The sequence below is a fragment of the Gorilla gorilla genome, chromosome 16 (genome assembly GCF_029281585.2).
Source record: "Gorilla gorilla gorilla isolate KB3781 chromosome 16, NHGRI_mGorGor1-v2.1_pri, whole genome shotgun sequence".
NCBI lineage: Eukaryota > Metazoa > Chordata > Mammalia > Primates > Hominidae > Gorilla > Gorilla gorilla.
In genome coordinates this window covers 45,477,911-45,500,860 of record NC_073240.2, presented here as the reverse complement: position 1 = coordinate 45,500,860, position 22,950 = coordinate 45,477,911, and the positions used below count along the sequence as shown (strand labels likewise).

At 45.3% G+C, this 22,950-nt stretch overlaps 1 protein-coding gene across 10 annotated transcripts in view; it reads left to right on the top strand.

The window, feature by feature from the left end:
* Positions 1-22,732, top strand: part of PATL2 (PAT1 homolog 2) — a 45,722-nt gene extending 22,990 nt beyond the window's left edge. For 5 of the 10 annotated variants that reach the window (XM_063698975.1, XM_055363590.2, XM_063698973.1 and 2 more), the window contains 15 exons: positions 11,906-11,996; positions 12,781-12,983; positions 14,233-14,313; positions 15,098-15,240; positions 16,020-16,088; positions 16,320-16,461; positions 18,381-18,501; positions 18,594-18,691; positions 18,903-18,956; positions 19,052-19,185; positions 19,326-19,485; positions 19,983-20,123; positions 21,261-21,358; positions 21,923-22,072; positions 22,493-22,732. In XM_063698975.1, the coding sequence (XP_063555045.1) occupies positions 11,981-11,996; positions 12,781-12,983; positions 14,233-14,313; positions 15,098-15,240; positions 16,020-16,088; positions 16,320-16,461; positions 18,381-18,501; positions 18,594-18,691; positions 18,903-18,956; positions 19,052-19,185; positions 19,326-19,485; positions 19,983-20,123; positions 21,261-21,358; positions 21,923-22,072; positions 22,493-22,511 (1,629 nt within the window). In that variant the 5' untranslated portion in view covers positions 11,906-11,980 and the 3' untranslated portion in view covers positions 22,512-22,732. The other 5 variants (XM_063698980.1, XM_063698979.1, XM_063698978.1 and 2 more) reach the window with 4 other exon arrangements.
* The last annotated feature ends 218 nt before the right edge of the window (positions 22,733-22,950 follow it).

Genomic DNA, 22,950 nt, shown 5'->3' with positions numbered 1-22,950 from the left:
GCATGGTGCCTCCAGCTTTGTTTGTTTGTTTGTTTGTTTGTTTTTGCTTAGGATTGTCTTGGCTATGCGGGCTCTTTTTTGGTTCCATATGAAATTTAAAGTAGTTTTTTCTAATTCTGTGAAGAAAGTAAATGGTAGCTTGATGGGGATAGCATTTTTATTATTATTATTATTTAGCTAGTTTTTTTTTTTTTTGAGACAGAGTCTCGCTCTGTCACCCAGGCTGGAGTGCAGTGGCATGATCTTGGCTCACTGCAAGCTCTGCCTCCCGGGTTCACGCCATTCGCCTGCCTCAGCCTCCCAAATAGCTGGGGCTGCAGGCACCCGCCACCACACCTGGCTAATTTTTTGTATTTTTAGTAGAGATGGTTTTCACTGTGTTAGCCAGGATGGTCTCAATCTCCTGACCTCGTGATCTGCCTGCCTCAGCCTCCTAAAGTGCTGGGATAGCAGAGAATCTATAAATTACTTTGGCCATTTTCATGATATTGATTCTTCCTATCCATGAGCATGGAATGATTTTCCACTTCTTTGTGTCCTCTCTTATTTCCTTGAGGAGTGGTTTGTAGTTCTCCTTGAAGAGGTCCTTCACATGCCTTGTAAGTTGGATTCCTAGGTACTTAATTCTCTTTGTAGCAATTGTGACTGGGAGTTCACTCGTGATTTTGCTCTCTGTTTGTCTATTATTGGTGTATAGGAATGCTTGTGATTTTTGCACATTGATTTTGTAGCCTGAGACTGCTGAAATTGCTTATCAGCTTAAGAAGATTTTGGGCTGAGACTATGGGGTTTTCTAAATATACAATCATGTCATCTGCAAGCAGAGACAATTTGACTTCCTCTCTTCCTATTTGAATACCCTTTATTTCTTTCTTTTGCCTGATTGCCCTGGCCAGAACTTCCAATACTATGTTGAATAGGAGTGGTGAGAGAAGGCATCCTTTTCTTGTGCTGGTTTTCAAAGGGAATGCTTCCAGTTTTTGCCCATTCAGTATGATATTGGCTGTGTGTTTGTCATAAATAGCTCTTATTATTTTGAGATACGTTCCATCAATACCTAGTTTATTGAGAGTTTTTAGCATGAAAGGGTGTTGAATTTTGTTGAAGGCCTTTTCTGCATCTATTGAGATAATCACATGGTTTTTGTTATTGGTTCTATTTATGTGATGGATTACGTTAATCGATTTGTGTATGTTGAACCAGCCTTGCATCCCAGGGATGAAGCTGACTTGATCATGGTGGATAAGCTTTTTGATGTGCTGCTGGATTTGGTTTGCCAGTATTTTATTGAGGACTTTCACATCAATGTTCATCAGGGATATTGACCTTTGAAATTTTCTTTTTTTGTTGTGTCTCTGCCAGGTTTTGGTATCAGGATGATGCTGGCCTCATCAAATGAGTTAGGGAGGATTCCCTCTTTTTCTATTGTTTGGAATAGTTTCAGAAGGAATGGTACCAGCTCCTCATTGTACCTCTGGTAGAATTCAGCTGTGAGTCCGTCTGGTCCTGGACTTTTTTGATTAGTAGGCTATTAATTACTGCCTCAATTTCAGAACTTGTTATTGGTCTATTCAGGGATTCAGCTTCTTCCTGGTTTAGTCTTGGGAGGGTGTATGTGTCCAGGAATGTATCCATTTCTTCTAGATTTTCTAGTTTATTTGCGTAGAGGTTTTTATAGTATTCTCTGATGCTAGTTTGTATTTCTGTGGGATCAGTGGTGATATCCCCTTTATCATTTTTTATTGTGTCTATTTTATTCTTCTCTCTTTTCTTCTTTATTAGTATGGCTAGTTGTCTATTTTATTGATCTTTTCAAAAAACCAGCTGCTGGATTCACTGATTTTTTGAAGGGTTTTTCATGTCTCTGTCTCCTTCAGTTCAGCTCTGATCTTAGTTATTTCTTGTCTTCTGCTAGCTTTTGAATTTGTTTGCTCTTGTTTCTCTAGTTCTTTTAATTGTGATGTTAAGGTGTCAATTTTAGATCTTTCCTACTTCCTCTTGTGGGCATTTAGTTCTATAAATTTCCCTTTAAACACTGCTTTAAATGTGGCCCAGAGATGCTGGTACGTTGTGTCTTTGTTCTCATTGGTTTCAAAGAACTTATTTATTTCTGCCTTAATATTGTTATTTACCCAGTAGTCATTCAAGAGCAGGTTGTTCAGTTTCCATGTAGTTTTGCAGTTTTGAGTGAGTTTCTTAATCCTGAGTTCTAATTTGATTGCACTGTGGTCTGAGAGACTGTTTGTTATGATTTCCGTTCTTTTGCATTTGCTGAGGAGTGTTTTACTTCCAGTTATGTGGTCAATTTTAGAACAAGTGCGATGTGGTGCTGAGAAGAATGTATATGCTGTTGATTTGGGGTGGAGAGTTCTGTAGAGTTCTATTAGGTCCACTTGGTCCAGAGCTGAGTTCAAGTCCTGAATATCCTTGTTAATTTTCTGTCTCGTTGATCTGTCTAATATTGACAGTGGGGTGTTAAAGTCTCCCACTATTATTGTGTGGGAGTCTAAGTCTCTTTGTAGGTCTCTAAGAACTTGCTCTATGAATCTGGGTGCTCCTGTATTGGGTGCATACATATTTAGGATAGTTAGCTCTTCTTGCTGCATTGATCCCTTTACCATTATGTAATGCCCTTCTTTGTCTCTTTTGATCTTTGTTGGTTTAAAGTCTGTTTTATCAGAGACTAGGATTGCAACCCCTGCTTTATTTGCTTTCCATTTCCTTGGTAAATATTCCTCCATCCCTTTATTTTGAACCTATGTGCGTCTTTGCACATGAGATGGGTCTCCTGAATACAGCACACTGATGGGTCTTGACTTTTTTCTTTTTTTTTTTTTGAGACAGAGTCTCACTCTGTTGCCCAGGCTGGAATGCAAAGGCGCAATCTCAGCTCACTGCAACCTCTGCCTCCTGGGTTCAAGCAATTCTCCTGCCTCAGCCTCCCAAGTAGCTGGGATTACAGGTGTGTGCCACCAGGCCCAGCTAATTTTTTGTATTTTTAAAATACATGGGGTAAGGCCCAGCTAATTTTTTGTATTTTTAAAATACATGGGGTTTCACCATGTTGGCCAGGATGGTCTCAATCTCTTGACCTCGTGATCCACCCGCCTTGGCCTCCCAAAGTGCTGGGATTACAGGCGTGAGCCGCCGTGCCTGGCAGGGTCTTGACTTTTTATCCAGTTTGCCAGTCTGTGTCTTTTAATTGGGGCATTTAGCCTGTTTACATTTAAGGTTAATATTGTTATGTGTGAATTTGATCCTGTCATTATGATTCTAGCCGGTTATTTTGCCCGTTAGTTGACACAGTTTCTTCATAGTGTTGATGGTCTTTACAATTTGGTATGTTTTTGCAATGGCTGGTATCGGTTGTTCCTTTCCATGTTTAGTGCCTCCTTCAGGAGCTCTCATAAGGCAGGCCTGTTGGTGACAAAATCTCTCAGCATTTGCTTGTCTGTAAAGGATTTTATTTCTCCTTCACTTATGAAGCTTAGTTTGGCTGGATATGAAATTCTGGGTTGAAAATTCTTTCCTTGAAGAATGTTAAATATTGGTCCCCACTCTCTTCTGGCTTGTAGGGTTTCTGCAGAGAGATCCACTGTTAGTCTGATGGACTTACCTTTCTGGGTAACCCAACCTTTCTCTCTGGCTGCTCTTAACATTTTTTCCTTCATTTCAACCTTGGTGGATCTGATGATTATGTGTCTTGGGGTTGCTCTTCTCGAGGAATATCTTCGTGGTGTTCTCCATATTTCCTGAATTTGAATGTTGGCCTGTCTTGCTAGGTTGGGGAAGTTCTCCTGGATAATATCCTGAAGAGTGTTTTCCAGCTTGTTTCCATTCTCCCCATCACTTTCGGGTACACCAATCAAATGTAGATTTGGTCTTTTCCACATAGTGCCATATTTCTCAGAGGCTTTGTTCATTGCTTTTCATTTTTTTCTCTAATCTTGTCGTCTTGCTTTATTTCATTAAGCTGATCTTCAATCGCCGGTATTCCTTCTTCTGCTTGATCAATTCAGCTATTGATACTTGTGTATGCTTCACAAAGTTCTTGTGCTGTGTTTTTCAGCTCTATCAGGTCATTTATGTTCTTCTCTAAACTAGTTATTCTAGTTAGCAATTCCTCCAACCTTTTTTCAAGCTTCTTAGCTTCCTTGCATTGGGTTAGAACATGCTCCTTTAGCTTGGAGCAGTTTGTTATTACCCACCTTCTGAAGCCTCTTCTGTCAATTCATTAAACTCATTCTCTGTCCCCTTTTGTTCCCTTGCTGGCAAGGAGTTGTGATCCTTTGGAGGAGAAGGGATGTTCTGGTTTTTAGAATTTTCAGCCTTTTTGTGCTGGTTTTTCCTCATCTTCATGGATTTATCTACCTTTGGTCTTTGATGTTGGTAACCTTCGGATGGGGTTTCTGTGTGGATTTTTTTTTTTTTTTGATGTTGATGCTATTCCTTTCTGTTTGTTAGTTTTCCTTCTAACAGTCAGGCCCCTCTGCTGCAGGTCTGTTGGAGTTTGCTGGAGGTCCACTCCAGACCCTGTTTTCCTGGGTATCACCAGCGGAGACTGCAGAACGGCAAAGATTGCTGCTTGTTCCTTCCTCTGGAATTTTTGTCCCAGAGGGGCACCCACCAGATGCCAGCCGGAGCTCTCCTGTATGAAGTGTCTGTCGACCCCTGCTGGGAGGTGTCTCCCAGTCAGGAGGCATGGGGGTCAGGGACACACTTGAGGAGGCAGTCTGTCCCTCAGCAGAGCTTGAGCACTGTGCTAGGAGATCCACTGCTCTCTTCAGAGTCAGCAGGCAGGGATGTTTAAGTCTGCTGAAGCTGTGCCCACAGCTGCCCCTTCTACCAGGTGCTCTGTCTGTCCCTGGGAGATGGGAGTTTTATCTATAAGCCCCTGACTGGGGCTACTGCCTTTCTTTCAGAGATGCCCTGCCCAGAGAGGAGGAATCTAGAGAGGCAGTCTGGCTACAGCAGCTTTGAGGAGCTGCAGTGGACTCCACCCAGTTTGAACTTCCTGGTGGCTTTGTTTACACTGTGAGGTGAAAACCACCTACTCAAGCCTCAGTAATGGCAAACGCCCCTCCCCCCACCAAACTCAAGTGTCCCAGCTTGACTTCAGACTGCTGTGCTGGCAGTGAGAATTTCAAGCCAGTGCATCTCAGCTTGTTGGGCTCTGTGGGGGTGGGATCCACTGAGCTAGACCACTTGGCTCCCTGGCTTCAGCACCCTTTCCAGAGGAGTGAATGGTTCTGTCTCGCTGGCATGCCAGGCGCCACTGGGGTATGAAAAAAAAAAATGCAGCTAGCTCAGTGTCTGCCCAAACAGCTGCCCAGTTTTGTGCTTGAAACCCAAGGCCCTGGTGGCATAGGCACCTGAGGGAATCTCCTGTTCTGTGGGTTGTGAAGAGCATGGGAAAAGCGTAGTATCTGGGTCAGAGTGCACCGTCCCTCAAGGCACAGTCCCTCACAGTACCTTAGCTAGGGGAGGGAGTTCCCCAACCCCTTGCACTTCCCGGGTAAGGCAATGCCCCATCCTGCTTTGGCTCACCCTCCGTGGGCTGCACCCACTGTCTAACCAGTCCCAGTGAGATGAGCTGGGTACCTCAGTTGGAAATGCAGAAATCACCCACTTTCTGTGTTGATCTCTCTTGGAGCTACAGACCAGAGCTATTCCTATTTGGCCATCTTGCCAGCCACCCTTTTGAGATTTTTTTTTATGTTTAAATCTTTGCTCCATCTAGCATTTACTTTGGCATAAATATGTCTTCAATATAGAAGTTTAACTTTCTTTAGTGAAATCTACGTATCTTTTCTTTTATGATTTCTGGCTTAGATATTCTGGTTTGTTTCTTGGAATGAAATTTCTTGGGAAGAACGTGAGGAGTGAGCTGGAGTAGGACACACCCAGGTGGCTGGCAAGAAACCCCTCTGAAGAAGTCTCTCTCAGGGAAAGGTCCATAATTTTCCATTCCAGTTCAGCTCAGTCATCATCTGCTAAGAACCCACTCTGTTCCAGAGACTGTGTTAAGTGCCAGGGGCACAGAGATGAGGAACATCTCTGCTTGCAAGTGGGAGTGACAAATTTAGAAACAGAATGACGACACAGTGTGGTAGGTGCAATGAGCAAAAAGCGTAAGGATCAGTGAGCACACATAAGGGCGCCTATCCCAGGCTGGAAGGGAAAAGCCTATCTGAGAAGGCCTCCTGGAGGAGATGAAGCCTGAGCCGAGTTTGTTTTTCCCATTTGAATAATTAGAATATTAGAATAAGACCATCCAGTAAAGACAATTCTGAAATCACCTTCCAATTAAAACAACTCTTACTTTGTAACTTCATGTTGCTTATATGACATAATGCACAGCATATTACCTGCTAAGATACACACTTTCAATATCATTGAAAAGACAGAACTGGAACAGAAAGCTGCCTTAATCAACAACAGAATATAGCTCCCAGACCAAGGGCGAGAGGTCTCCAGTGTAGGGACAACCTGGTGCACAGCGATTACGAGAGAAGGCTAAAGTGGAACCCTAATTTCTCCATGCAGCTAAAAGCAGTTTACTATTTCTGAAACTCAATCTAGAAGGTAGGGAACTTTAAGATAGGAGACTGGTTGCTTTCTATGACAGTCAGGGCCAGATTGTAAAGGGGCTTATGCTTTATGTAAAGAATGGGGCATGAGAAACACTGAGGTGTTGTAAGTTGAGGGGTGTCTGATCTGACAAAACAACTTGGAAATCATCAGCATGAGATGAGATTGCCCAGGGATATCAGGTTGCAGAGGATTTAACCTTTGCAGATCCTTGATCCCTTTGAGGATGTGATAAAAGCTACAGATGCTCTTTCCAGAAAAACAAACATACTGAAAACCACACCAACATATACACAATTTCAGGGGATCCTCAGATTAAGAATATTTGATATATAGAGGACTGAGAAGTAGCCTGAGGAAGCGGATATTCAAAGGATGGGAAGAAGATGAGGGGAGCAGGAAAAGGGCCAAAGAAAAATGACCCAAGAGGTACTGGAAGAGCCAGGAGACAAGCGTTGGGAAGCTGTGGGAGCACAGAGATCCAAGGAGGACGAGATCAGCAGTGTTGAATGCTGTAGAGACGTCAGCTAAGGTCAGGACTGAAACATGTCTTTTGCACTTACAGTTAAGAAATCATAGCCAAGAGAAGTGGCTCACATCTGTAATCCCAGCACTTTGGGAGGCCAAGGTGGGAGGATGACTTGAGCCCAGGAGTTTGAGACCAGTCTGGGCAAAAAAGCAAGATGCCATCTCTATAAAAATTTTAAAAATTAGCTGGGTGTGGTGGTGTATGCCATAGTCCCAGCTACTTGGAAGGTTGAGGCAGGAGTCCAGAAGTTCAAGTTTGCAGTGAGCTATAATCGTGCCACTGCACTCCAGTCTGGGTGAAAGAGCGAGACCCCATCTCTAAAACTAAAAAGAAAGAAAGAAAAATCATTGGTAATGGTATTGAGAAAAGTCTCTGTGGAGTAACTAGTAATGGTAGCTCCAGATATACTTTTTCAAGCCCGAGAATTATATAGGTGGCATCTAGGTGGAAGTAAGGGTAGGGGACTTGTCTTGACCCTGCATTTGCAGAGAACTAATACGTCAAATAATTGTCAATTGTCCAGAAAAAGTGTTGAAGGAGCTTATGGAGATTATGTCTGTTTGTCCCTGTTGCCACCACTATGATGGAGTCAAAAGCCAGAAAGCAACAGTTGAAGGAATGATGTGAGGAAATGGAGAAGTTTGGTTTGTTAGGTAGGAGAGACCTGAAGGGCAGTTAAAATAAGAAACAAAAACAAGACAGGGATTTGTCTCCAAGAAGTGGACACATCCTGATATTTCTATCCTATACACTAAGAAAAAGAAAGGGGAAAACAGAGAGGCTCAAGACACAGAGAAAAGTGGCTGAAGGGCCAAGCATCCAGGAAGAGAGTCTGGACTTGAAGAGGAGGAGAGCCCCCCACCTGGAAGTGCAAGGTTGGGGGCCTGTGGCTGTGTATAATTTCCTCCAAGTATGAATTGAAGTGGATCAGCCCCAGTGGCCTCTATTTTCCCCATAACATAAGAGGTGAGGTTGACTGCTGAGAGTAGAGATGGGAGTTGTATGGAAGACTGGAGGAGGACAATGCCTATTTTTTAGAATCACTGATGAGGGATGGATGGGAAAGGAAGCTAAACAAGGACAAATTAAAGAACAGCTCAGCAGGCTGGTGATGGAGCAGTGTCAGTTATGGTCCCGACAAGAAGCAGATGGCACATTCAAGTGGTGTAACTGAGGAGCATGTCCGGAAGAGAATATTCACCAAGGTGTGAACAGGGTGAAGGGAAACTCATAAAGGGCAGTGAAGCACCTTGGAACTAGCAAGAGTGGGGAGCCTTTCCCACCCCCAGACCTCAGGGGCAAGAGGAGGGAGCAGATCCCAGATCCAGAGGGAATAGGGGTAATTTAGGAGAGGGCTGCCACACTGGAACTCATACAGCACAGATGCTGACATTATCTGAAGCCAGGCAGCCTTCTCTGTCTCCAGGTTCTGGTGACTGCTCCATCCTCTTGTCCCAGTCCCAGGGGATTCTGCTATTACTTGTGGTTTCACTATACTCTTTCTATACTTTTATAAATATAACGTTATTAGATTATCCAGTTTGAATACACCATCTATTTCCTGCAGGAAACCTGACATACATGGTTCTTTAAAAAGACTAATAAAATAGACAAACTCTAGAAAGAAGAACAAAGGAGGAGATGAATAATGTTAGGAATAAAAAGGGAGACAAAGGGCCGGACGCAGTGGCTCACGCCTGTAATCCTAGCACTCTGGAGGCCGAGGCAGGTGGATCACTTGAAGCCAGGAGTTTGAGACCAGCCTGGCCAACATGGCAAAAGCCTATCTCTACTAAAAAAAAGAAAAAGAAAAAAAAAATTGGCCGGGCACGGTGGCTCACGCCTGTAATCCCAGCACTTTGGGAGGCTGAGGTAAGTGGATTAGCTGAGGTCAGGAGTTCAAGACCAGACTGGCCAACATGGTGAAACCCCTTCTATACTAAAAATACAAAAATTAGCCGGGCGTGGCACACCCCTGTAATCCCAGCTATTCGGGAGGCTGAGGCAGGACAATTGCTTGATCCCAGGAGGCAGAGGTTGCAGTGAGCCGAGATGGTGCCACTGCACTCCAGCCTGGCTGACAGAGCAAGACTCTGTCTCAAAAAAAAAAAAAAAAAATTAATTGGCCAGGCATGGTGGTGTGCACCTGTATTCTCAGCTACTCTGGAGGCTGAGGCAGGAGAATTGCTTGAACACAGGAGGTGGAGGTTGCAGTGAGTTGAGATCGTGCCAATGCACTCCAGCCTGAGTGACAGGCAAGACTCTGTCTCAAAATAAACAAGTAAATAAAAGGGGGCAGGAGAGACAAAGTACAGTTATAGCATGGATTTTTAAATACACTTATACTATGAACAACTTTATGCCAACAAATTTGAAAATTTATAAGTAATGGACAAATTCCTAGAAGATATATAACTTAAAACTCAAGAAGAAATTGAAAGCCAGACTAGATCTACTGCTATTAAAGAACCTGAAACAATGGATAAAAAAATCTCCCCATAAAAGAGTGTTTTATGTAGCAAATGTAAATATTTCTAATGTCATTTTTTTCTTTAAGAAAAAATTTTTAATAGAGATGGGGTCTCACTATGTTGTCCAGGCTTGTCTTGAACTCATGGGCTTAAGCTATCCTCCTGCCTCAGCTTCCCAAAGTGCTGGGATTACAGGTATGAGCCACTCTAATGTCTTTTTAAAATCTGATCCAACAATCCTGTGTACCTGTGTGTACTTCTTATTCTAGAAGAAGCTCTAACAGGCTGTGGGAAGCATCTGCTTTATTCACTGTTTACCCCAAGCCTAACATAGGCTTGGCTTGAACTTAACATAATTAAATGATGGCAGGAAAGTTAGAACATCTAGGGGATCAGTAGACATATGAGACTTCAGATAAGGGTAGGGGACCTTCATAAAAAACAGTAGGTCCCAAGTGAAACTCCAAACAGCCAGGGCAGGGCTGTGATCTTTAAGACTGAGCCCTAGTCCACCTGCTTTGGTACTAGTCAGTACCAGAAGTCCCTTCAGAATGAAAATCTTCATGCAACAAGTTTCTCCTTAAGATCTAGTCTCTACAACAACCTAATGAATCACCTCTGGAACACTGAAATTCACCATGTGGTCCTTTTGTTAATAGTGCTAAAGTACGTTATTAGGAAGTTCCTGAGAGAAACAGCTGAATAACATTACCAAAAAGGCCAGAACCCAGCTGGGTGTGGTGGCTTGTGCTTGTAATCCCAGCCCTTTGGGAGGCCAAGGCAGGTGGATTACTTGAGGTCAGGAGTTTGAGACAAGCCTGGCCAACATGGCGAAACCCTGTTTCTATTGAAAATATATGTATATATATACAAAAATTAGCTGGGCATGGTGGTGGCCGCCTGTAATCCCAGCTACTCGGGAGGCTGAGGCAGGAGAATCTTGAACCCGGGAGGTGGAGGCTGCAGTGGGCCAAGATCATGCCACTGCACTCCAGCCTGGGTGACAGAGTAAGATGCTATCTCAAGATATATGAGAAGTTTTTCAGTAACTTTCAAGCTACTTATATTTGTTCCCCCACCCATATAGTTATGACCTGCAGTAAAACTTCTGAAACAAATATTTTCCTTTAAAGGCACCAAGTATCATGGTCTTATCACCATGACAAGAGGGTCCTAACTTTCATTTTTGATGTAGGGAAATTAACTTAGTTTTTATTCTTATTCAGAAGTTCTACAAAGTCATGTGGGTTTCAGCTGAACACAGGATGTGGGCACAGAACCCAGGGTTGCTTGAGGGTTAGATGAGACTTGGGAGGGTGTTGGGTTTTGCCTACCAGGAGCAGCTATGTTTTTGTTTTTGTTGTTGTTGATTTGTTTTTACTCCTGAGCTTCTGGACCAGTTTGCCATTAGAGCAGCCAAGAAGATGTAAGACTGTGTATCTCATGCAAAAGTGTTTTTACCATGAAGATCTGACTTCCAAATTCACAGGGGTCTCTCATCAGTCAGAGCTGAGTAGCTGACTTAAGCTCACATGACCCGGTGAAGGGCAAGCATCATCAGGTGGACTTGAGGGCTTCAAGTACGCTGCCCTGAAGCGCCAGGAACGTGGTTGCTAGGCATCCTCCCCAGGATCTACCCAGGACTTTCCTATCCAATTTTGTTGAAGCAAAACCTAGGGATTAAATTAAATGCAACCTCACAAAGTACCAATGAAGGGTGTGGAAAACAGGGATCCTCTTTTTAACTATCTGCCCCCAAATATCAATCCCAATAAACTGTACTAAAAGCCATGGATGGCTAAAAATGCAGTTTATGTCTTTTCTCCGTTCAAGCGTTTTTTTAATCATTAAACTATGTTCTCATATTTCCATCAGCCCCAATGGATGGAGGATGCTGGCCCTTTAATGGGTGAGCAGGGGAGGAGCTGGGACTTTTAAAGCCAGGAGCGGCAAACAGGTCCTGGCCCAGGCTGCTATGAATAACTTAAACAGAAAGGACAGCAACAGTCAGGTGGTGGGTGTCGGCAGCAAGGCATCACCACACTCGGACGGTGACTGGTGATGTCGGTTGGGAAGTACTTCTCTTCCTGCTTCTAGACTGTGCCTCATTTCTGTCTCTTTGTGGGACAGCTCCCTAGAGCTGAGCTGGGAGGGTGGGTGTTTATGGCAGTCTGAGACCCCGGGGTCTCTCTCCTCAAGACCATGGCCAAGAATTCTCTAACCATCTTGCTGGGAGGATTCCATGGCTGTTTTAGGGTGCCATGTCATCCTTACTGACTGAGGATGGTGCCTCTTGGCCTCTTTCTTGTCTCAGGTTTACCTTCCAGAGGCTGGCAATGCTGTTTCACTGGAGGACACGGCTAAGAAGGAAGTCCACCAGCCTGCCAAGATGAAATGCCTTGAAGGTATCAACAAGTGGGCCATGATGTTATATAAAATGCCCCAGAATGCAGAGCTTGCTGGTCTGTTTCACGTATGGGATTGGATGTCCAGAGTCACTGGAAGTTATTCCAAATTCTTCCACTTGCTAATTATATTATAATGGGTGACTGAAAGGTCACTCTTCTGGGCTTTATTTTTCTCACCAACCTAGTAAATTTATCAACAACAACCCAGGACAGCCTCATATTACTGTTAAATGAACATATGCACGTAAAGTATATGGCACACAGTAGGGTTAAATTGCAGTGAGTCAGGGCAGGTGGAACTTGTTCAAAGAGGCAACAGAAAGGGCGTTGGGTGGGGCAGAGCAGATGGAAAAGGCTGTGCTAGAACTTAATGAAGGAATTGAAGAGGGGATGTGAAAGTGAAGGTGTTTGGTATCTGCCGGGTTCCTTTTGTTTGCTTTTTAAATTTTTTACTTAGAGACAGGGTCTCACTGTGTTGCCCAGGCTGATCTCAAACTCCTGGGCCCAAATGATCTTCCCGCCTTGGCCTCCCAAGTAACTGGGACTACAAGCACGAGCCACCACACCTGGCTCAGATTCCATTTGACTTACTGGGGGATGGTTCGGGGCACCTTGGGAGAAGGGAGGCCGAGTTAAACCCACAGAACAGGAGGCGTTGTGTTCAAAGGTGGTGCTGGAGATGGCTTATGAACAGAAGTGCTATTGAGTAGCAGCCTCTCTAGACAAGACTCACAGCTGAGCCCCCATCTTACCTTCTCCTCTGGCCCACACTTAAACCAAGGGCCGGGTAAGACCTGTGGCCCCTTGGCTTCTGAGGAGGAGCCGGTGTCTGCCTGCCAATTGGAAAAAGAAGAGAATGAAGGGGAGGAGGAGGAAGAGGAGGAGGACGAGGAGGATCTGGACCCAGATCTGGACCCAGACCTAGAGGAGGAAGAGAATGATCTTGGGGATCCAGCTGTACTTGGTGCTGTCCACAACACCCAGGTACCATGGCAGAAGGGAATGGGAGAGGGTTGTCCTGAACTGTCTGTGGCTCACAGGCTGTCACTAAACATTCCTCTTCTCTTTTCTACCCTTTTCTAAGACAAGTTCTGGATTAACACTTTCTTTTTAAGCCTTGAACTTGAGTTAGGGACTCTCTCCTTCCCTCTTTCTCCTGTCTCCCACTTCATTTCTGATGCTGTTCTCGCCTTAAAACCAGGTCCTAGCAGAGCTGTGCATCGCCCGCAGGCGGTGGCCCTGCTACTAGCGTTAAAGGTGAGTCATGTTTGCCTGATCCTGGGCCCCTCTGTCTCAGTAGTCCATTCCTGGTATTTATTCCCTTGGATCCCATAACTAGTGGAGAAGGACAAGGACTCCTATGTAGATATGAGGTGATTCAGAACTTCCTTCAGCCTACTACTAAGGTACAGTAGTCCATGGTTTCACTTTCTGCCATTTCAGTTACCCTTGGTCAACTATAGTCTGAAAATAGGCGAGTATAGTACAATAAGGTATTTTAAGAGAGACCACATTCACATAACTTTTATTACAGTATATTGTTATAACTGTTTTTAATGTTCATTTCTTATTGTGTCTAATTCTTAAATTAAACTGGCCAGGTGCAGTGGCTTATATCTGTAATCCCAGCACTTTGGGAGGGTTGCTTGAGGCCAGGACTTCCACACCAGCCTGGGCAACAAAGCAAGACCCTGTCGCTACAAAAAAAAAGAAAAAAAAATTTCAAAAATTAGCCAGATATGGTAGCACATGCCTGTAGTCTCAGCTACTTAGAAGTCTGAGGCAGGAGGATGGCTTGAGCTCAGGAGTTTGAGCCTGCAGTGAGCTATGATGGTGCCACTGCACTCCAGCCTGGGTGACAGAGCAAGACCCTGACTCTAAAAAAAATTTTTTTTAATATATATATAAACTATCATAGGCATGTATATATAAGAAAAAAGCACTATACACAGGGTTTAGTACTATCCAGTTCTAGGCATCCCTTTGGGGGTCTCGGAACATATATGTCTCATGAATAAGGGAGGACCACTGCACTAGTCTTATTCCTCCCAGGAGAGGGAGAGGGATCCTGGCCCAGCTGACTTTGAATCTGAGGGAGGGCCAAGCTGCCACTGCCCTGGATGTTGGAACACCTGGTCTTGCTGCTTCCTCCCACCTCCTCAAAAACACAGGTGAATGCAGAAGACACTACAGGGGCCCATTCGAGCCTGGTTTTTCCTCCCTCCTGTTCCAGAGAGCTCTGCTTAGCTCCCCTGGAGTCAAGGCCCCTGGTGTGCTGGGAATGTCACTTGCCTCCTTGCATTTTCTGTGGCAGGTGAGTCTGCTGCAGTCTCCATACTGTGGGTAGTGAGGATTCCATCTATTATGTTCAGTCTACCCTGTTCAGTCTACCCCCAACCCTGGTCTGGAGTGAAGGCACCCAAAGTGGGGTATGGGTGTGGGAGTTGGGAGTTGCCCCATCATAGAGGAGCTTGATAAATGACAGAGGTGGTGTGCCCAACCAGGGGCATGGATAGACACCTTAATATGTGGTACTGGGACAACTGGCCATTTGTATGAACAAGGACAAACTAGATCCCTACTCCTGCCTTAGGCAATCTTTCAGCAGATGGCCAGCCCTTAGCTGGAAAGAGCACCTGCCCTGCAATTAACTGTGTAATGGGAACATGGCCTGGGGTAGAGGAATTCAAGAACCAGGATATCCTGCAGGGAGAACTAGAAGGAATTAGAGCTCTGAGGAGGGCTTTGAGTGAGTCAGAAAAGACAGATGAGTACTGCCCCAGCGGCTGAAGACAGCCCAAGAGAAGACTATTATAGAGAGGAGAGTGAGAGGTGTTGACTTTCCAAATGGTAGGAAAAGCACATGACCCCGCATTGTCAGGGAATGAAGAGCTGCTTCCTAGTCAAGCCCTGTTGAAACAAGGGCAGGAACCATAGTCTGGTGCCCCCAAAGCTGCCTTGAGGGACTCACAAGATGGCACAATGTTGGGTGAAGTTCTTGAGGGGAAAAGGTAGGAAAGGAACTGAGCCCTCACAACAAGAGCAGCATTCTTTTGGTGGAGATGGCGTTCTCCCAGACCTCTTAATTCCTCTCTCAGACCTTGGACTACCTGTCGCCCATCCCTTTCTGGCCTACATTTCCCAGCACCAGCTCTCCAGCACAGCACTTTGGACCTCGGCTGCCCTCACCAGACCCAACTCTCTTCTGCAGCCTGCTGACCTCGTGGCCCCCTAGGTTCAGGTACTGGTTTGAGGTTCTCCCCAGAGGTCTCAGGAGGTGCTGGCTGAGGAGGGGCGGGGACCATGCCTACCAGTTGCCACAGGAAAACACAGAAATCTAGTAAGAGAAGTCTGAGGTATAGTCTAATTCCTTCTCCCTCAAAAATGTAGCCCCAGGGAGATTAAAAATTTATTTAAAGCCAGGTGCTGTGGCTCACACCTGTAATCCCAGCACTCTGGGAGGCCAAGGTGGGAGGATCACTTGAGGCCAGGAGTTCGAGACCAGCCTGGCCAACATGGTGAAACTGTGTCTCCACTAAATATACAAAAATTAGCTAGGCGTGGTGGCGAGCACCTGTAATCCCAGCTACTTGGGAGGCTGAGGCAGGAAAATCACTTGAACCCAGGAGCCAGAGGTTGCAGTGAGCTGAGACCATGCCACTGCACTCCAGCCTGGATGACAGAGGGAGACTATCTCAAAAATTAAAAATAAAAATTTATTTGCCATCAGGTAGCATGATGGAACTGAGACTACTATTCAGAACTCCTGATGACCAGGCCAAAACGTTTTCTACTGTTCCAAGATTTCCTGCAGCCAAATTGCAGGAAAATAGATGTTGGAGGAGCTTGGGAACCCTGTGGGTCTAGGACTATGATGTGCCATGTGGCTGACTTTGGGAAAGTACCTAAACAGATAAGGTTCCTTAGATGTCCATCAGAGCTGACCTGGGCTGAATGAATGGAGGGGGCAGAGAACTGACAGCTTCCTTCCACCCAGCTCGTTACTTCTTGTCTTCCCAGTCATCTGACCCAGCTCCACCCTCGGCACCAACGAATCTTGCAGCAGCAGCAGCATAGTCAAACACCAAGGTAAAGCCCAGACCAGGAGCAGGGTTGAGGGGAGCCCATCTGCATGCCGGGTCTCCCCTTGTGACCAGTTGTCTCCCTCAAAGCTCCCATGTGGTGGTTAAAACTCTCATACTGTTGCCCACCTCTGTGCTTGCTCCATCCTTCCCAGAGAGCCCCACTTCCTGCTCACCACACTCCTTAGGAAGTGGCAGTGGTGGGTAAGTCTAAAGGGTTGTTCCTCCTGGCTTAAAGTCCCCCAGCCAAGAAGCCTTGGTCTCTGCAGCCAGACCCCTATGCTAACCTCATGACCAGAAAAGAGAAGGACTGGGTGATAAAAGTGCAGATGGTGCAGCTGCAGAGTGCAAAACCCCGCCTGGATGACTACTACTACCAGGTGAGCCCCGCAGTACTCAGCCCAGCCTCTGACCTTGGGTCAAATGGGCCTGGACTCCCGGGCCCTCTCTGATCCTCTCTTCGGCTCATAGAGGTCATGTCTGTTCAGGTGGGAGAGAGAATCACTACAGGATGGGGGCCGTATTTCTAAAATTGACGTCCCAAACTCATTTCTCTCTATCTTCCTACATTTCAGCCAACTAAGATTATTTCCAGTTCCCCAAACACACTTGGGTTTTGTCTCTACTCTTTGCTAAGAATTTTCCCTGTTCACCCAGGAAATATGGATTTTTCCCACCTGTGTATGCTGAGAAATGTCTTGTTACATTCATCTACTTTGACTTTTTAGATCTAAAGCACAGGGACATTATAAATAGTGGGATTCAGTTTGTTTAATTGAATGAACGACAGCAGATATTTTTACTCATTTTCCCCTGCTTCCTTCTGCCTTTATTTATGGGGCAAGTCTTTGTCCACAAGTTTTTGGGTTGTCTAGGCTGTTATCTTTCTTTCTTTTTTTTTTTGAGACAGAGTCTCCCTCTGTCATCCAGGCTGAAGTGCAGTGGCACCATCTCAGCTCACTGCCACCTCCACCTCCAGGGTTCAGGTGATTCTCCTGCCTCAGCCTCCCAAGTAGCTGGGATCACAGGCATGCACCACCATACGCAGCTAATTTTTGTATTTTTAGTAGAGATGGGGTTTCACCATGTTGGATAGGCTGGTCTTGAACTTCTGACCTCAAGTGATCCACCCGCCTCGGCCTCCCAAGTGCTGAGATTACAGGCATGAGCAACCGTGCCCGGCTGGCTGTTTCACTTTCACCTCAACATCTGGGAGCCTCCCATCCAGTGCCCCATCCTTATTGCCTTCTCATTTACATTAGGTATTTTTCCTTTCTTTCCACCAAGCTTCAAAAGCCCTCCTTTTTCTGCGAGGGTCACTGAAAGTGAAATAGTTTTGTATTCTTGCCTTTTTGGCATTGCTTCTAAACAAAAGAGCCTTTTTCAAATCCTTGTTTGGCTTGTCAGTGGATTTTAGTTTAGGATTTCTCAACTTTAAGAAAATGTCAGAGCTGCTGAGCAAGTCCACAGAAGTATAAAACTGGCCTAGAGGGCAACTGACAAACACACCCCTATAGCTAGTTCTGTGCTTAAACCTCTGGATGGCCTTCATATCATCAGATAACTGATTTTTAGAAAGCACAGGTGAGATCACAAGATTAAATGGGGAAGTGGGGAGGACAGGTGGTATGCAGTGTGTGGGTACTAGAGCATGAGGAATGCAGGAAGGTTACAGACGCTGGAACAGGTTTGCTCACTGGCTCTCCACTTTGCTCTCTGACCTTTCATCAGACTTGGTGGTGGTACCTGGTCTTTAAGTATTTGGTATGTGAATTCCAAGATGGGTGATGTGGGGCCCAGGGTGCTTAAGACACTTTAGAATAACTGCAAGGAGGGCCTAAGGTGCCAGCATCATTTCTGGAATGATTGTTGTAGGAAAGAGTGTTAAGAGGCCGTGCTTGTCTGGGCACAATGGCTCGCCTGTAATCCCAGCACTTTGGGAGGCCAAGGAGGGCTGATTGCTTGAGTCCAGGAGTTCAAGACCAGCCTGGGCAACATGGTGAAATCCCACCTCTACAAAAAATACAAAAATTAGCTGGGCATGGTAGCACGTGCCTGTGGCCCCAGCTACTGAGGAGGCTGAAGTGGGAAGATCACTTGAGCCAGGGAGGTTGCAGTGAGCCAGAGATTGCGCCACTGCACTCCAGCTGGGTGACAGAGGGAGACACCGTCTCAAACAACAAAACTTATAACACACACAAAAAAACTAAAGAGGCGGCACTTGAGAAACTTAATTCTAAATTCAAAAGATGAATATAAGGTGTTTTGTTTTTTTGTTTCCTATTCCGTGCATTCTCAGGAATATTACCAGAAGCTAGAGAAGAAGCAGGCAGACGAAGAGCTACTTGGACGAAGAAACCGGGTTGAGTCCCTCAAGCTGGTAACGCCTTACATTCCGAAGGCAGAGGCTTATGAGTCCGGTAGGGTCAGGGCTGACCTGCTGACTTGGGCTGGGCATCTGGGGGGACAGAGTGTGGGAGGGGGAGGGAAATGTGCCTCTCTCCTCATGCAGTGGTCCGAATCGAGGGTTCCCTGGGCCAGGTAGCTGTGTCGACATGCTTCAGCCCTCGCCGAGCTATTGATGCGGTACCCCATGGAACTCAAGAGCAGGTGGGAGCACTATCTTCCCAGACATTTTTCTCTCCCCTTTGGAGGAAGGGTCTAGAACATTCTTGTGTTTAAGACTGACCGAAGAAGGAGGAAGAAGTGTGATCAGACTTTGTTTCTAGCCTTTCCAGCTCAATCTCTAGCTAGTTGGGGGCCTGGGCTAGGGCTGTGGCAGTGGCAGTGTAGCTGATAGCTGGTGACTCTCTTCTCCTAGGATATAGAAGCTGCAAGCAGTCAGAGGCTTCGGGTATTATACCGGATTGAGAAGGTGAGATATCAGTTCCTTAGGGACGAGTTCCAAACCTACCTTTGAGAATGAGATATTACCCAAATTTACCTCTTTTTCCACCCTCAAATTCCCAGATGTTCCTTCAGTTACTAGAAATAGAGGAAGGCTGGAAGTATAGGCCTCCACAGCCCTGCTTTTCTGAGCAGCAAAGCAACCAGGTTGAGAAGCTCTTCCAGACCTTAAAGACCCAGGAGCAGAACAACCTGGAGTGAGTGTGGGAGGGTTCCACCTCAGCCCAGGAAGGGAAGGAGCAGCAAAGACACTGGTCTTGCTTCTGCCTCTCCTTTCTGGCATGTAGCCCTCTCCTCTATGCAGAGCTCTGAAAATGTTCTCTTCTCTCCCTTGCAGAGAGGCAGCAGATGACTTCCTGCAGGTGCTCTCTGTGAGGAAGGGGAAGGCCCTGGTGGCCCGGCTGCTCCCCTTCCTGCCCCAGGATCAGGCTGTTACCATTCTTTTGGCTATCACCCACCATCTGCCCCTCCTGGTCCGGAGGGATGTGGCTGATCAGGTACTGTGGCATTGAGTGGAGAAGAGGATGGTCTCCTGAATAGGTTAGGGGTCGTTCCTCCCCTCCAGTCCCCACATGCCCCAGAGATGCCAGAGAAGGTGCTGGGCACAGCGAGGGATGCTGGCCTTGCCACCCTCAGGCAAGGAAGTTACAGAACTATTATAGGAACAGTGGATCATCTTCAGGTATGACGAACAAAAAGCAACAGGTCTATGGTTGCACAGGTGTCAGTGTGCTGAGGAGGTCTGAGTAAAAGATTAGGATGCCCTGATAAATGTTGAGCCCCTATCTACTATTCTTAGAGAAGGATTCCTAGGACAAGTAGGTACTGAAGGTGTCAGTGTTGGGGATGGAGAGTCATAGTGGTGATAAGCCTGGTAAGTAACCTCACCAGGACGTGCCAAAGACAGGTCAGCGAGGGAAGGGACTGTGGAAGCAAGGTAAGGGGAGGTGAAGTTGTAGTGGAATTTGGGAGGTGCTTACTGATCTTCTTGCAGGCCCTACAAATGTTATTCAAACCTCTGGGCAAATGTATTAGTCACTTGACCCTCCACGAACTCCTCCAAGGACTTCAGGGATTAACGCTGTTGCCACCTGGCTCCTCAGAGCGGCCAGTCACCGTGGTGCTTCAGAATCAGGTAACATGTCTAGGAGGCTTTTTTCCATAGATGGCTTTCAGGTTGGTATCACTGATAAGGGGTAAGTTGGGGGACAGTCTCATCTCTACACAAATCTTACCCTCTGCAGTGCTTCTCTATTTCTAGTAAGCACACGATCACCTGGAAGCTTATTAAACCCAGCTCCTTGGTCCCACTCAGTCATTCAGTAGGTCTGGGGTGGGGCCCATGCACCTGCTCTGCTTTTCTAATAAGCTCCCTGATTGCTGCTGATGTGAGTCTCTAGAGCAGGTCTCCAAACTCTTGTATACCCCTTTCAGTAAAAAAATATTCTAAACCACACTACCCATGTGTTTATAAATCAAATACATGTAACACTAGTAATAATAGGTACATAATAAATGTTTTCTTTTTTTATTTTTTAGATAGTCTCGCTCTGTCACCCAGGCTGGAGTACAGTGGCATGATCTTGGCTCACTGCAACCTCCACCTCCTGGGTTCAAGTGATTCTCCTGCCTCAGCCTCCCAAGTAGCTGGGATTACAAGTGTTCGCCACCACACCCAGCTAATTTTTGTATTTTTAGTAGAGACATGGTTTCACCATGTTGGCCAGGCTGGTCTTGAACTCCTAACTTTAAGTGATTCGCCTGCCTCGGCCTCCCAAAGTGCTGGAATTACAGGCATGAGCCACTGTGCCCAGCCAATAGGTATATAATAAAAGATAGAAAATTTTAAAGAATGAGACTCTAGATGTGAAAATTTTGATGCTCTCTTCTAATATCCCAGTGGGTTATCTCATGTATGCCATACTGAAGGTCTTTGCTTAAAGAAGTGCCTCTTAAAGTGGGGTCCACAGACTACCTGCCTCAGATTCCTGGATGCATTCCCTATCTCCTACTCCTAGGAGTTAAGCCTAGAAGTATGCATTTAATCAGCTCTCCAAGAGTGTCTTTTGGAAAACTTCAGAGCAGTGATTCCTATGGAAAGGTTAGAGAGTTCTTTGGCTCACCAGTGTAAAACCTGACAGCACTTGTGGATATTTTGAGCTCTATCTCTAAATGTGAACCTGTCCTTTAGTTGGGGAGATAAGAGTCAGGAAAGCACCAAATGCCGAGTGTGAACTCATTTTGCTCTGAAATATATATATGTCCCTTGCAGTTTGGAATATCTTTGCTCTATGCCCTGCTGAGCCATGGGGAGCAACTGGTATCGCTGCATTCTTCCCTAGAGGAACCCAACAGTGACCATACAGCTTGGTAAGATCATAAAGGCCTTGTAAATACTATCTAGTACCCTCGGGATGTGCAGACTGAGCCAGGTGAAGTATTTCCTGAGGCATTTTCAAGTACTGAGGAAGAGGTTGGATAGAGAAAGTAGTAGCAGTGTTGTAGCTGTTCTGCTTTTTTTCTATAGTGCCCTAGAGTTTTGGTTTCTTCTAGGAGGCAGTATAACATAGTACCTAAGGGGACAAGCTTTAGAGTTTAAAAAGACCTACGTTTGAATTCTGGCTGTATCACTTACTAGCAATATAACTTTAGGGCAAGTTCTTTCACTTCTCACTTCTCTTAGTTTGTTTCTTTATCTACAAACTAGGGATGATGGTATTAACCCCTCATAGTTCTTAAGATTAAATAGGAAGGGAAATGTGTAAAGCACTAAGCATTGCTTGGCACGTACCAAACATGCAAATGTTACCTCTGAATTGCTACCTGGGGGTGGGGGACAATGGTAGTAGTAACGGGAAGATAATAAGAAACCTTGGCCCTGAGTCTGTGTCTTAAGCAAATCTATTTGCTTATATTTATATTTATGCTCTCTAGGACAGACATGGTGGTTCTGATTGCCTGGGAGATAGCCCAAATGCCTACAGCCTCTCTGGCAGAACCCCTAGCTTTCCCCAGCAACCTACTTCCCCTGTTCTGTCACCACGTGGACAAACAATTGGTTCAGCAGCTGGAGGCCAGGATGGAGTAAGTAATGGCAGAAACAAGGTCAAAGCCCCTTGTTCAAGCCCAATCTATGTTCTGTTACTTGCTTCACTACTTCCTTCTTCTAAATTATGAGCATGAAGGATCATGTGTTTTTAGAAGTGGTTCTACACACTGACATTTACTGAGTAACCATTCTTGACTAAGTCTTCAGCCAACCTTTTATTCCAGGTGCTTTGGTCATTTATAGTGCTAACCTATTTGAGGGCAGGAATTAATTTAAGAACCTGAATTATTCATTCAAGAAATACTTGAGGGACAGCTATTCTAGGATGTAAGCATGAATAACATGGTCATCTCTGTCCTCAGAATTACTGCTAGAAAGAGTCAGATACTAATTACATCATATAAATACTTGCAAAGTAGAATTGTGCTTGCAGTTAATATCTGTTCTCTTTATAGGTTTGCCTGGATTTACTGATCTGTTTGTTCTGGAATACGTGTATGTGGGAAGTTGAATCATCAGACACTAGCTACATAGACTATGTTTACAGGGATCCAGAGAGTCTGAAGACATTTCTTATGCCTTTATATATTGGAGAACCCTTCCCCATTTTCATATCCTTTCTTCAAAAATCTAAATGATGTGCCTAAAAATAAGACATGGCATAATAAGGTATAATTAAAGAGATAATAGAATGATGTGTTGGAACTTGCTTGTAAGTTAAAACCTGTAATTAAGGCTATCTTATGTGTGAGTGCTCCAGGAATGTCCTTTTTCTTTTCTTTTTTTTTTTGAGACAGGGTCTTACTCTGTCACCCATGTGGGAGTGCAGTGCCACCATCATGGCTTACTGCAGCGTTGACCTCCAGGCTCAAGTGATCCTCCCACCTCAGTCTTCTGAGTAGCTTGGATTACA